General features: G+C 41.5%; 1 protein-coding gene across 2 annotated transcripts in view; it reads right to left on the bottom strand.

Moving 5' to 3' along the window:
• The window catches only part of ube2f (ubiquitin-conjugating enzyme E2F (putative)), a 104,462-nt gene that overhangs the window by 67,189 nt on the left and 22,257 nt on the right, over positions 1–15,016 (bottom strand). For both annotated transcript variants that reach the window (XM_048533881.2, XM_048533880.2), the window contains exon 2: positions 11,315–11,453. In XM_048533881.2, the coding sequence (XP_048389838.1) occupies positions 11,315–11,432 (118 nt within the window). In that variant the 5' untranslated portion in view covers positions 11,433–11,453. The remainder of the gene's footprint in view (positions 1–11,314; positions 11,454–15,016) is intronic.

Consider the following 15,016-nt stretch of genomic DNA (forward strand, 5'->3'; position numbering starts at 1 on the left):
TTCTAATCACCATGATCTGAGCACAATGACCTGTTGGCTTAAAGATATTTATGCACTGAATTTCTAACTGAAGGAGGCAATCACAGATCAGCACAATACTCTCAGCAATTAAAACACGTAGGGACAAACATGCAGGTTATCCAAATGCTGCACTTATCGTTTTAATTTTAATCAGATGTGCCTAAAAAAGCTTCAGCAAGAAAAATGAAAATCAAGAGCTCTTTCAAGCATATTCCATCAGTGAAAGCCTTGGCCTCTTAGTTAGTTCATCAAATGGATGGCATAACACTCAGTAAACCAGTAGGAAGCTGGGCTTTCAGGTCGAACAATTTAGTCAAACAGAATACTTTCGTGCACTCCCAGACTATCGTTGAAATAAAAAATGTCATCGCCATGGTTGCCCCCAATGTCATCTCCCTCACAAGTAACAAGGTAATTTATCTCACTCCTTCTCACTGTGGGCAGGAGCTAATGCTCTGCTATAATTTTCATGCTGGCTAGTCCCTTTGTACAGGTCACATTCAACAATTATGAGTCCCTTAGTAAGCTCTACATAAACCACTTGTTTCTGAATCTTGGTTTTCAAATGCATTTCAGAAATTATTTTCTGACTCCCAGACTGCCAATGTTACTACTCTTAGTATGATCTAACAGCCATGTAGCCAGCCTTAGGACTATACTTCCTGCAAATCATGTGTTCTGCAAATTCTTTTCATCTTGTGACTCAGTATCATTTCTTCATCAGTATGATCAGAAGCTGCTTCCCCAAACATCACATACCCAGAATTATTTATTGCACTCAGATCCGACCTCAAACTAATTTATTGCAATAATGTTAACACCTAGTTACCAGCCTAATCATTTATCTCAGGTGGATGTTTTCCAATCTGTTTAGATAAATCCCTCCCACAAGAGATCATTTAACTGAATATCAATGTATAAGCCCAAAAATCACCGACAGCAAAGCTTTTGTTTAATGACTGGTATCTTTGAAATGAGAACAGATCAGGACTTCTCTTGAAGGACATCATGCACTAAAGTTACCACAGCCCGGAAGGAAGTTGCATTAATGGAACAGGTCATGCGCAATTTGCTGACCGCTTTTTTCATAATTTGCTTTGACTCCTGCACAAGCTGATTGCAGCTTTCAGTACCAGAACAGATTACAATTTACATCCAAATGGCACAGATCACACTGCCAGAGGCAAAGTGAAGTGCTATAAATCCAAAAGTTTCACAGATTTTAAAAACATCAAAAACATGATGGGGAAGAAACTTAATTGTTCTAATGTTTGTTTGTTTCATGGGATGTTGCAAGGCCACCATATATTGCCTATCCCTAATTATCCTTGAGGAGGGAGAAGTAATCTATGTTCTTATACCACAGTAGTTCATCTAATGCAGGTCATGTGCAGTCATAGTACTGTCAGGAAGGAAGTTCCAGGATTTTGATCCAGTTACAATGAAGGAATGGCAATATACCTCCAGGTCAAGATGATGTATGGTTTTGAGGGGAAACTTGCAGATGGTGGTGCTCCCCTAACACTCTTCATTCTTCTACGTGGCAGTAGTTGAGAGTTTGGAAGGTGTTGTGGAAGGAGCCATGGTGAGCTGCTGCAGTGCATTCGGTATATTCTACATACTGCTGCCGCTGTGTTTTGCTGTTAGAGATATTGTGAACGTAATTTTGATCAAAGCTACTTCATCCAATTGAGTTTCTTGAGTCCGTTTGGAGCTGCACTTATGTTGACAATTGGAGAATACTTCATCACACTTCTGACTTATGCCTTGTAGATGGTGGCCAAGAGGTGAATTACCTGCAGCACCATTTCCAGCCTCTGATCTGCTGTTGCAGCAACCGCAGGTGGCTAGTCGAGTCCAGCTTCTTGTCAATGGATGCATGTAGTGGAAGTAGTCAGTGTTAATACTACTGGTGAATGTCAGGGGAGATGGTTTAATTCCCTTTTGGTGGTGCTAACTTGTCTGCTGCGAATGTTAATTGCCAGTCACGCCAGATCTGGATGTTGTCCAGACGCTGGCGTATATTGCATGAACAAGTTGTAAATGACGCTGAAATGGCACTCAGTGAACATCCCCACTTTTACCCTCATGAAGAAGCACTTGAAGATATTGGGATAGGGATGTTACTCTGAAAAACTCATGCAATGCTGTCTTGGGACAGAGGGGTTTGACCTTCAACATCCATAACCTTCTTACTGTGGGCTAGGGATGACTCCAACCAATGGAACTCTTCCAAACCCTGATTTTACAAGGGTTTTATGAAACTACATTCAATTAACTGCTGTCTTGATGTCAAGGGCAGTTATTCTCACTTCTGCTGTGAAGTTCAGCTCCTTTGCGTATATTTGGACTAAGGCTGTAAAGAGATCAGGACCAAAGTGAGCAATGAGCAGGTTATGACTGTGCAAGTGTCACTTGACAGCACCATCAATATGCATTTCCATGATTGTTTTGATGATGAGGAGTTTACTGATGGTTGGTCACTGTGTTACGGGAATACCTCGGCAATTTCCCTCATTGCTGGGTAGATCCCAGTATTGTAGCTGTACTTGAAAAGCTTGGCTAGCAACATGGCTAGTTCTGGAGCACAAGGCAAGACCATCGGTACAATTGTTGGGATGCAAATTATTATAGAATCCCTACAGTGTGGAAACAGGCCATTCGGCCCATTAAGTCCACACCGACTCTCCAAAGAGCATCCCACCCAAATCCATAGCCCTACCCTAGCCCTGTGACCCTGCATTTCCCATGGTTCATCCACCTAGTCTACCATCCCTGGATACTATGGGAAATTTAACATGGCCAATTCATGTAATCTGCACATCTTTGGACTGTGGGAGGAAAATGGAGCAACCCAGAGAAAACCCATGCAGACATGGCCAGAATGTGCAAACTTCACATGGACAGTTGCCCAAGAGTGGAGTTAAACCCGGGTTAATATGGGAGAATGACGACGAACTTGGTGTCTATCATCATATGTCATGCAGTCAGAGAAACTAGGACACTGACTGAGCAAACCACACTAAGAGAGTAGAAGGACAAATCCGAATTTCCATTCCTTGAAGGGAAGGGGATGACCAAAGTTGGGAACCAGAAGCAAGGAAATATTATAAAGCCTTTTAAATTGCAGAAATTAAATGCTTTGAAAATCAGGTGAAAAAAAAAATCACTGAAGCAAATTTCTTCCCATCTTTACTGTGTGGAAACCCAAACAGACATTCTGCTGGCCTGGATGTTACACTAGATAAACTGATTAACTGAATAAAATACGTACTACAAGAACCAGAGTTTATAACACCAAAGAAAACCACTCAAAGTATTACATCTGTGCTAGTTTATGGCCAGAGCGTTTTAAAACTGACTTCACTCCCCCGCAGATTCACATGAACTTCTATTTTCTTCTTCAAATATTTATTCGATTTTCCATTAAAAGATGAAATTGCATCCATCTCAAATATTTCCTGTGACCTAGTACTACATACTCTAACAATCTGTGAAAGAACTGCTCCTCACTTTATTCTCAGAGAACTTTACATTAACCCCTAATGTTAAATAAAATGCTGACAGCCAGTTAAATATTTTTGAAACATATGGGACGTATGGAAAATAGGACATGCCTATTTCTACATTGCAAGCTCCCACAAATAACCAAGTATCAATTAGGAGATAATTTGTTTCTTTTCCCCAAAAAAAGATATGGAGTGATGGATAAATATTGGCCTGGATTCTGAAGATAACTCCAGTTGTTTTTTTGGAATAATTTGATGGGCTTTTGCACATCCACCTGAGAGCGGAAACAGGGCTTTGATTATTAGCATCTCATCCAAAAGACATCCTCAGAACAAGTGTTAGACCAGATTATACAAAAATAAACAGAAGCCTAATAGGAGAATGCAGTCAATATCATCTTTACGGATTTTAAAAAAGCTTTAGATTGAATACAATGTAAAAGGCTGCTTATCAAAATTGAGATTCTCAGAAGAGGATCGTGATCAAACTGAATAGAAGGAAATAAGCTGCAATTCATCAGAACACAATCTTTGGGTGGCATAAGGAGCATGCAGACGCAGAAGCTACCTGGTATTGTTACATCATTGCCAAGTGACAGATGCAGTTACCTTCCAACCGCAAGAACAGTCTATCTAGCCAGCTTTCTAATGTTCAGCGAAGCAGTAGTTGCTGAGACCAGAAGGGGAGAAAGCCTTTGGTGCTGTCTGCACTCCAGCCCTCAAGTTCAAATTGAGTTTGGAGCTACAACCATTCCCCTGTCACAATTACAAAACGACTGGCCAAATGGCCAGTGCAACTTGGTGATCTTTCCCCTCTTCCAGAACTCAGGCTTCAGCAGGGTCATCAGTGGTCGTCCAGCTGGTGTGACACGATGACGCAGGTAACGGAGTGACGTTATATTTCTTTTGGCTTAGGAATGCCATCTCCAGCAACTGATATTGCCATGACAACGTATGTGTGTGGTTTTTGTGCTTGTGTTCATCACTCCCAAAAAATGTATGTGGATCAAGGGCACAGAAAATGAGACATGGTAAATAGTTATTTTTCAGACGAGAGGTTTTTCAACAACAATATCCCACAAGATTCAGTGTCGGGACCACTATTCTTTTCGCTTTATCTAAGTGGCTTTAATATTGTAATGCATTAAAATTTCAAAGTTTTCCCAAAAATTCAAATTTGGCAGAATAGCAAATAGTAGAGATGATACTAACCAACTAACAGGACACGGGCTAGCAGAGTGAGCAAACAAGTCTTCAGTTAATTTGATCAAGTTCACACTATATCAGAAACCAATGAACGTACTATCTATAACCCGACGGGCCCGGGCAAAATTCTGGTTATAAATGAGTCCTGCACTAACTGTGTCAGCACAGTCACAACTATGTTTACACAACTAAGTGAACAACTTCCCATGCGATGTCCTTTCCCGGCCAAGAAAATAAACAGGACAAATTCAACCTAGCCAATTACCAGCTAATCCATCTATTGTCAAACAAAATTATGAAATGGGTTTTCAAAATATTTTAAATCAACCTGTTCAGAAACAAGATGATATACTCTGGAGCAGGTGAGACTTGCAGCCAGACCTACTGACTCTGAGGTAGGTCACTACCACCACACCACAAAGGCCATCCATAAAATGGGTTTTCTATATTGTTAGTAAAGTGTCACGTACTCTGCACAATCTACACAGTGATACTCAGTTTTGGTTTCACCAACACCACTTTGTTTTGTCCTCTGTACAACCTGGTCCACTCCCTTAGTTACAGGTTGCCATCCTGAAAACACTCACCTTATTCTGACAGACGTTTGGTCAAGGGGAGCATTTTCAGGTTGGCAACCTGTAACTAATGGACTACCACAGAGATCAGTGCTAGGGTCACAAATGTAGTCAATGTACTATCACCAAGTATGCAAATGACACAAAAGTAGGTGGGAAGTCAAGCAGTGAGGGTGATATGTAGCAGTGAGGGTGATATGTAAAGTATACAGGATAATCGAGACAGATTAGGTTAGTGGACAAAAACCTGGCAGATGGAATACGATGTGGGGAAAAGGTTAGGTCAAGTGCCTTGGCAAGAAGAGTAAACAACAGCTGAACACTATTTGATGTCGGTGTCTGCTGACACTCAATGCTGCTGACACCAGAAACTGATGTGGGCCAGCCAGAAGTGCAGGCAGAGGCCAAGCATTCTCCAGTGAGTAGTGCTTGTCCACGATCTGCAAACCACAAGTCAGGAGTGTGATTCAATATCCTCAACTTGCCTGGGTGAGTACATCTTAAATACTTAAACTCAATATCATCTAGAACAAAACAGCCCACTTGAATGGCTCTCCATCCAACCAGTTTAAACTTTCCCTCCTCTCACTACAGATGCACAGCAGCAGCAGTATGTGCACCGTCAAGATGCACTGCAGCAATTCCAAGTCTCCTTCAAGTGCACTTTGCAAATTGCATCCTCCACTGCATAGAAGGACAAGGTCAGCAGACACGAGATCACCATCACTTGCAAGGTCTCCTCCAAATCACTTACTATTTTCTGACTTTAAAAGTTATTTCCGCTCCATCAGAGTTGCTGAATAAAATCCTGGAACTGCCTACCTAACTCAGATATACATCTTCATCAGATGGATTTCTGAGATTCAAGAAGACAGCCATCTGTTCTTGGCAATAAATGCTAGTTGGTATCAACATCCAGGAATAAAAGTATGCTACAGAAAATAATTGCAGTGATATGGGGAAAGATAAGACCATAAGACCATAAAACACAGGAGTGGAAGTAAGGCCATTCGGCCCATCAAGTCCACTCTGCCATTTAAATCATGGTTGATGGGCATTTCAACCCCACTTCCCTGCATTCTCCCCGTAGCCCTTGATTCCTTCTGAGATCAAGAATTTGTCGATCTCTGTCTTGAAGGCATCCAATGTCCCGGCCTCCACTGCACTCTTGAGATCAAGAGAGCTTGAGAATCAGATATTAACCGGATTATTCTTCAAAAGGACTTAGTGACTCAATGGACCAAAATTGCGCACTTCTAAGAATACAGACTCTGTGGTCCTATTCAGTCCCCGAGACTCTCATTACGCACTCCTTTTGAGGAAAAAGGTCACCCTGTCCTGTAATATTCCTCAAGCAAGGAATGACATTCTACTCAGAACTCCAAGCATAACAGTGAAAACATATGCCTGGGGCTTTGGCTATGATATTTCTTCCTACAGTCACTATTTTCCTTCTTTTCAAGGCAAAGGATTCTGTCAAGATATGGCCAAGACAGACTCTGGCTTGAAAGGTTATTAAGAATATTAAAATCTGCCCAAGTAGATCTAAGTGCATTTCATAATCTGCAACCTAACTTGGAGCTACAACTTGCTTAATTCACTTTAGCTTAAAATCCCACCTGTTCTTCATTCTTTACACACTGGGCTTAAAGGGCATCCAATATGCGTATAACACACACGCTAGGAATTACTTTGAGGCATTTGTAGCTGCAAAATGCTGAGCAAATTTTCATCTCAATTGCATCTTTCGTCGTGAGGATTGGAATCCGAGCTGTGCTCTGGAACACTGAGGGTACACGTGGGTCTAACAGAATATAATTCAGGATAGCTCCACAGAGTCAGGAGTTACAAATTAACTTTTGCGAGGCCACCAAAATAACAAAGCCAATCTGGTGCCTTTTCTCATAACTTATCCATCAAGCTATGTGAACAGAGTTGTGGCAGATGGACATGTAAGCAGCTTAATTTTTCTTTATTTTGGCTCACAGATGGTTTTTCCTCCCAAGAGTGCTAATACCACAAACAATTCTAAACTCCAGTGATCAGAGAAATACTTTCTCAGACCTCAAGTTTCCCACTGCTTTCGCCTTCTGATTCTAAACTCGTACCGCCCGCCTCTCTGGCTGGGGCTGGTTGCAAGTGCGCTAACCATGCAAGTCTGAAACAAGAGCGTTTTAAAGATGTATACTTACTCAACTTCTATATTCAATTCAGCAGGAGTCATTAGATAGCACTCCTGAGGAGGATGGGGGATCTTTATGATTCAGTATTCTTGTTAGGTGATGTATCTGGGTATAAAAAGGAAGAACTCTGCTTTGTACCACAAAGTTTCATTTCCACTTGGTGACCATGTGGTAATGGGAGGTCAGGGAGGGTGAACAGGTATACCTCCAGACTGCTAGGTATGAAGACAATGAAGGACATTAGAGTTGAGAAGGTTGAGGGGAGATCTAATAGAAACTTACAAGATAATGTATGGTTTAGAAGGGGTGGACACTAGGAAGTTGTTTCCGTTAGACGGGGAGACTAGGACCCGTGGGCACAGCCTTAAAATTAGAGGGGGTAAATTTAAAACTGAAATGAGATGACATTTCTTCAGCCAGAGAGCGGTGGGCTTGTGCAATTCATTGCCACTGAGTGCAGTGGAGGCCGGGACTTTGGACACCTTCAAGGCAGAGATCGACAAATTCTTGATCTCATAAGGAATCAAGGGCTACAGGGAGTGCAGGGAAGTGGAGTTGAAATGCCCATCAGCCATGATTTAAATGGGGGAGTGGACTTGATGGGCCGAATGGCCTTACTTCCACTCCTATGTCTTATGGTCTCACTCTCTCAGGTTTATGCCAAAATGGCCTCACAGACAATGTCAAGTGCTGTCATCAATGTAACATTGGAAGCAAGGTAGCCAATGTATGCACAGCAAAGACCCACAATCAGCAATGCGACAGATGACCTGATCTGCTTTTGCGATGCAATTACTGTCAGCAAGATCACTGGAAGAACTTCCTGTTGTTTTTCAAATTATGTATAATTATGTATACAGTCATTTTGTCCAACTAGTCAGTGCTAGCACAAGTCATTTCACATTTTCAAGCTCAACTCAGTCTCTCAACAGATTTTTTAAATTCCCTCTTCTCTCATTTATTTCCCTTCTGAAAGCACCAAAATGATTTTCCTCAACTGTCCCTAGATACTAACTTCCTCATTCTAAACATCTGGAGCAAAGAAATGTCTCGATCTCCTGACTGGATTTATTGATGTTACATATGGTCCCTAATGTCAGATTCTCCAACAAGCAGAAATATCTTCTCCATGTCTAATCTGTTCAATCCATCCAGAATTTTCATCAGGATAATCATGCAGATGCTGGAGAATCTGAGACAATAAAGTGTAGAGCTGGATGAACACAGCAGGTCAAGCAGCATCAGAGGAGCAGGAAGGCTGACGTTTCTTCTGAAGGGTCGAGGCCCGAAACATCAGCCTTCCTGCTCCCCTCATGCTGCTTGGCCTGCTGTGTTCATCCAGCTCTTGACCTTGTTATCTCTGATCATCAGGTCACTTTTGATTCTACAGTTTTCCTGACAGCCCCAATCTATTTCATTTTTCCCCCAAACAGTCGTGATCTTCCAGTTCTAGCAAAGATGATTATTGCTCATCACTTTTCTTACCCTGGTCTAAACTCACCTGGATGACAGTAATTCTGACACTGCCAAACCACCAGTACTGCACTCCGGTAAGCTTAGATATTGTGCTTGAACTCACAGCCATGTCATTCGGTGAGAGTACTGAGCCAAAGCCAAGGTTTACGAGGGAACTTTGGATAAAGACTGCTGCATTCCCAACCATCTGCTTATCCATCAACTGCCTCCCTAAAGTGCTTGATACACAGATCTAACCAACTAACTGCAATGGCCTTTTCTGTTGCTGGTGACCATTTTCAAATGTACTTCAAGAAATGAATGTGATTTGAACACAGAACATTAGCAAGACTTGAGAGCAGAGCTGGAACTAATCAGCACCAAGCAGGACAATCTGGAAAGCTACCTCACTTTGATTATTTGAGCCATACAGCAATGTATTATTCCTCATTAAACTTGTCCTTTAAGATTTAGTGAAAACATGCAAGTTACTGCACCTTAAGTTAGAGATTCCAAGGCTGAAGCAACAACAGTTGAGCACTCTCCAACTGCTGATTGCAGGGAATTTGCACCAAGCAAAATTAATACACAAAACCAACCACGGCAAATTAGTTTCACTTGGGAAATCAGAAACTCAGGCCACAGTCTCAGGGTAAAACTGTATACAGAAAGCTAGAATCAAAAAGGAGCTTCTCCACAGAGATTACTTGGAATGTGACATTTTTGGAACAAGTGGTAATTGAAGCCAACGCAATTACAGTATTCTCAGATAGACTGGACAATTACTGAAAGATTATAAAAACAACTGTACTGTGTCAAACTAGCTTCTGAGAAGGCTTACATTTAGTTTCAACATTGATCCACAGAATAAGATGATTTTCCTTCGAGAGGGTAAGCAAATTGGGCCTTTATTCTTTGGAGTTTAGAAGAATGAGAGGTGATCACAATGAAACTTCTGAAGGAGTTTAAGGTAGATTCCAGAATACAGGAGCACCATCTCAGGATAAGAGGCCAACAGTTTTGGACAAGGACGTGGAGAAATTTATGAAACCAACAGGCTGAATGTTGTGGAAATCTCCACAAGAGGACTGTGGATGTTTGTGAATATATTTAAGACAGAGATGAAGGTCTTTTCTCCTCCAGGAGTGGTGGTGGTTTGTGGAATTCTCTTCCCCAGTAGTAGTAAAGGCTCTTTTATTAACATTTATTCAAGGCTGAATTAGAGTTTTGACAGACAAGGGAGTCAAAAGTTATGGAGGGAAGACTGGAATGTACAGATGGGACTAGAATCGGATCAACTGTGATCCCATTGCATGCTGGAGTTGGTTTGAAAGCCAAATTTTCGACTTTTGTACTTATTGAACATAGGACTAAGGTTATGAAACTGATCATGGCACAACTCTAAAATTTAGAAACAGAAGCTTGACTGCAGGTCTTTCCCAGGCCAGTTCATTTCCTCCCGTCTCTTAGCTACAGCTGCAACATCTGTTTTTATCCTTAGAGCTGACAGCCATCCTAGGTAGGCAGCCCTGCAGCTGGGAGCTGTCCCAAGTGGGTAGCGCATGTAAACAGAGGTATTTTATTCCATCTTGTGGCATGGGTTTCATGAGCAAGGCAAGCATTTCTTTTCCATCCCTAATAGTTCAGAAAGCCAAATTGCAGTTCAAAGTCAACTACATTTCACTGGGCCTGGAATCACATCTAGCCAGACAGATAAAAGACAGCAGAATCCTCTCTGTAAGCAACGTTCATGATATCAAGAGTTGGAGCCCGTCCCAAGTGGCCAGCCCAATCAGGCAGCAGTACCTAACTAAGGTGGGAGATCAGTAACTGGTACATGTCTCTAGTATTAGCCTACGTAGTTAGTACTTACAGGACATGTATTCACCAGAGCCAATGACAGCACACACTCTAGCGGCAGTCACTGGGTAGAGTTCAAAGGCTGGGCTGCTATGCTTCCCTTCTAATCGAGATCAGCGCATACAACATAAACTGACAGTTTCCACTCAGGTTGTTTTGACTCTTAGCAGCTCACTGAAAAACAAAACTCACGAATACTTTGAGGACTCAACAGATACCCCCATATGGAGCTATTCTACACCCCTCTGGCATGTTAACTACCCTACTAAAAGAATCCACAGGAACGTGAGAACATTCACAAGACCAGCGCATCATAGAAAAATACTTGAAACAGCAGGTTCATAAGGATGTTCACATCATCTATTTAATTTAACTCACAAACTCTCTGATTTACAACCTTGTTAGTACTTCTATCTCACACTCACTAACGTGTGACCTGCTGTTGGTTTAGTCATTGGCTATGCGAGAGATCATAAACAAAGAGCAGCAGAGAGGAGTCGTGCACCTTTGATGAGCAGCTTATCTCGAATGGACACACGACGGGATGAGTCTGTCCCCGGATTTGTGTTGCTTCTCCCCTTCATGCCCTCTTCACGCTTCAGTTTTTTTGCTAAAGTCAACATGGCTGATGCACTTTCTTGATCCTGAAAAAGGGGTTTTAAAAAAAAACAAATTTCAGAATAATTTTCTCTCTCATCATAATACAGGCCCGTCTGCTACAGTACAGAACCAATCATATCAAGTGTTTCAGCTCTGTTCCAACTCTGAAAGTTGTCCACAATCTATTATAACCTCAAAACAGCCTATAAAAACATGGGTTTAGCAGACAGAAATAATTCAAGGAATCGCACCCTGTTTGTGTGCAAAAATGCTCAAATATTGGGCAGAGCTTACCACCTTTCAAGGCTGCAGCCTCTGTTGTTGAGAAGAACCTGGGATGGAAACATGTCGGATCATAGCCACCTGAAAATTCCTCTTGAAGCCATACACCATCCTGACTTATAATAGTAATACTGTTCCTTGGTTGTTGCTTACTTGTAATACTGAAGCTCTCCCCCTAACGCTGCGGTTGTACCTTTCCCAGGCATAATGAACTGGAAGACAGGTTTAAAGTGTCAGGCATTGCTTTCTACAATGAAACTGGCTTTCTCCTTGAAAGCCCAAAGCAACACAAGTGCTTGTTTGAACTATACTTCTCCTTGAAGCAAGGATGTGTGTCATGATATTCAGCACTGCTGACTTGAATTAGAAGTCTCTTCACTTGGGCAAATAAATGGGATAGTTATACATTAGTAAAAATGAACATTGTGAACAATACAGTGCTTCTACAAATCAACAAACTCCTGGTTGGAAACAGTTTCAAATTTTTATCAAGTATAATTATATATTTGTTGAGCTCTCCTGGCTTCTTTTGCTTGGATGTGTACTTATTTCACATGGCTCTACCTACTTGATAATGTACTTGTGGTGTTACAGGAGAATGTTATAGAGATATCTGATATTCTCATTGCGGTCACCAACAGCCCGAGTTTTTCTGAAATCCAAATGGTACCAATGGGAAGTGATGGGTTCTTTTCAGTCTGTTTCACGGTTTCCACTGAGCTTGATTTTTTTTAAAGTTCTGCATTTTTTAAAATAGAATTTAAACTTCAAAATGTTCCATGATGGGATTCAAATCCCACATTCCCAAAACATTAGCCTGGGGCTTTGGATTACTGATCCATTATCAACACTCCACCGCCTCCACATGTGCATTCATCCCAACTCATCATCAATTCATTAGATCTCAAGCCAGATGTTGCAATATGAAACTAGACTCAAAATCTTTGCACGTGATAATGGGAACTGCAGATGCTGGAGAATCCAAGATAACAAAGTGTGAAGCTGGATGAACACAGCAGGCCAAGCAGCATCTCAGGAGCACAAAAGCTGACAGAAGGGTCTAGGCCCAAAATGTCAGCTTTTGTGCTCCTGAGATGCTGCTTGGCCTGCTGTGTTCATCCAGCTTCACACTTTGTTATCTCAAAATCTTTACACAATGGTTGATTTATTTACAGAAGGCAGCACCACATGTCTGCCCATCTCTGACCTGACACTGTGTTCCAGGGGTCAGTCTTTATACTTGAGCGAAATGATTCAACAAATTAACTAGCTGACAGCCTCAAATCCTAGCTTCAAACGAAAAACTTACTAAGCTAAGTGTCAATCCCAAGACTGATGATGCAGCCTGGCATCTGCTGTGCACACCAGACACGGAGAGCCTCAAGCTTGTCAGTGGCTGTGTGCTCCCCCTTTGGGAACTAAACACAGAAGAGAGACAGGCAGTCGGGTCTAACGATGCCCTTCACAGCCTGCTAATTCAACCTGTCAATGGCCACCATGGCCAGGCCCAGAGGCAGACTCATGAACAAGTCCTCTGGCTTGACATTCACTCCTCCCTCCACCACCCCCCCACCACCAGTACTCTCCAACACTGAGTGCCCAAAGATCAGGATTATGGGCTGAAACACAACCTAAAATTGATGAGCAGTGTCTTTAAAGTGTTTCCTCATACCCACTGAAAATAATTAAAGCAAATTAACTTATTGACAGTCGCTTACAAAGCCAAGGCCTTCGCTTATGCGTGGTCAAGACATTAATTAATGCCCTTCAACTATATATCTTTAACCGTGACAATTTAATTAACATCCAATTAACTTTCTCAACCGGGAGCAGTGATCGTATGACCATGGGAAAATGTCTGGCCTTTCTTATATCCACTCAAGCAAACAGTTCTGGGGTGCTAGACTTGATGCTAGGCCTGTCAGGTTGGATGTGCACTTTTTAAAAAAAAAATAGAATGCCTCAAACATGCAAAGCACCTGCGGTTATCAAGTGGTTGAAAGGCTGAAGGTTTTGTGCACAAATAGGGCGTGGTGCTACTTATGACCATCATCCAGGGTACTCACAGTACAAATCAAATTGCTCAAGGAACTCTCCCAGGAAAAGGGGCCCTTTTATGGACCCAAAACTGGGCCTGCAAGATCCTTGCAACCGTACATTACAGAAGAGACATGGGTATTTGGCACATAGACAATGTGCCAGTTCTACATAGCCCACTCCAAAATTAATCCTACTGCCTGGTTCACTGCTATCTTCTGCCTCAAACATGTATCCAAACTTTTTATTCAAATAGACACCACCCTCTCTAAATGGACCATTCAATGGCATAAAACAGTAAACCACACTCCCACCACCACTAACTCATTAAGCACAGAAGAGTCTCCATTTTAATAATTTTAAAAACCTCTATCAAATCTCTCCTTAACTTTTTTTTGGAAAGAGCCCCAATACCTCAAATCTCTTCTCAAAATATAATTTCCCACTGCACACAGGAAACCAGAAAGGTAACATCACTTTTATTTAAACTTTATCTTAAAATTTAAGATCGTGAAATTAATGATGATGATTGGTTAGGAAAGAAGTTAAAGAAAGCATATATACTTTTTAAAAAACAGTAAAACAATACCGTGGCCATGTACATCTGAAATAAAAACAAATATTCGAAATACCAAACAGGTTAGGGAGCATCTGTGACGAGAAACAGTTAATGTTTCAAGTCAGCATATGAACCTTGACAATCATTGAAATTTATTTAATTACAAGCTCACTTACACTTGATTCAACATGGTGCAAATTTTTCCAAGGATTTGTACAGCAAGATAACCTGAACGGAAGTGGGGATTTTCAATGGACACTGCTGACTGTGGAAATCTCTACAATTTGTGACAGTGGAACCTGCCATCACTGACAGCAACTTATGGATTTCTGCATTAGTTTGCACACGTGCAGTCTCCCAAAGTGCTGTCAGTTTCAACAAAGCATTGGCAGTTTAATGGCATTGCAATACGAATGTCCCGAACCATACTTATTCACTCCTGCGATCTAGGTCCCTATTTATAAAAATCAAATGTTACTACCATGTTCTGGCTTGCTTCCAAGACTCATTTTCAGAAATTGCTTGTTTATAACTTATGTATCCATATTCCAGCACCTTCTTTAAAGTGAATGGTCCCATAGTTTCATTCCTTTTCTTTACAAAACGTATCATCATTTACTTTTCCACATTATACCACATCTCGCTGCTCACTCACTATGTAGTGTGTCCTGGCAAGCCACAGCTGTTCTCACTCCCTCTTTTTGGGCAAACTGCCTGTTTACTATCCTG

The sequence above is a fragment of the Stegostoma tigrinum genome, chromosome 7 (assembly GCF_030684315.1).
Source record: "Stegostoma tigrinum isolate sSteTig4 chromosome 7, sSteTig4.hap1, whole genome shotgun sequence".
NCBI classification, from domain to species: Eukaryota; Metazoa; Chordata; class Chondrichthyes; order Orectolobiformes; family Stegostomatidae; genus Stegostoma; species Stegostoma tigrinum.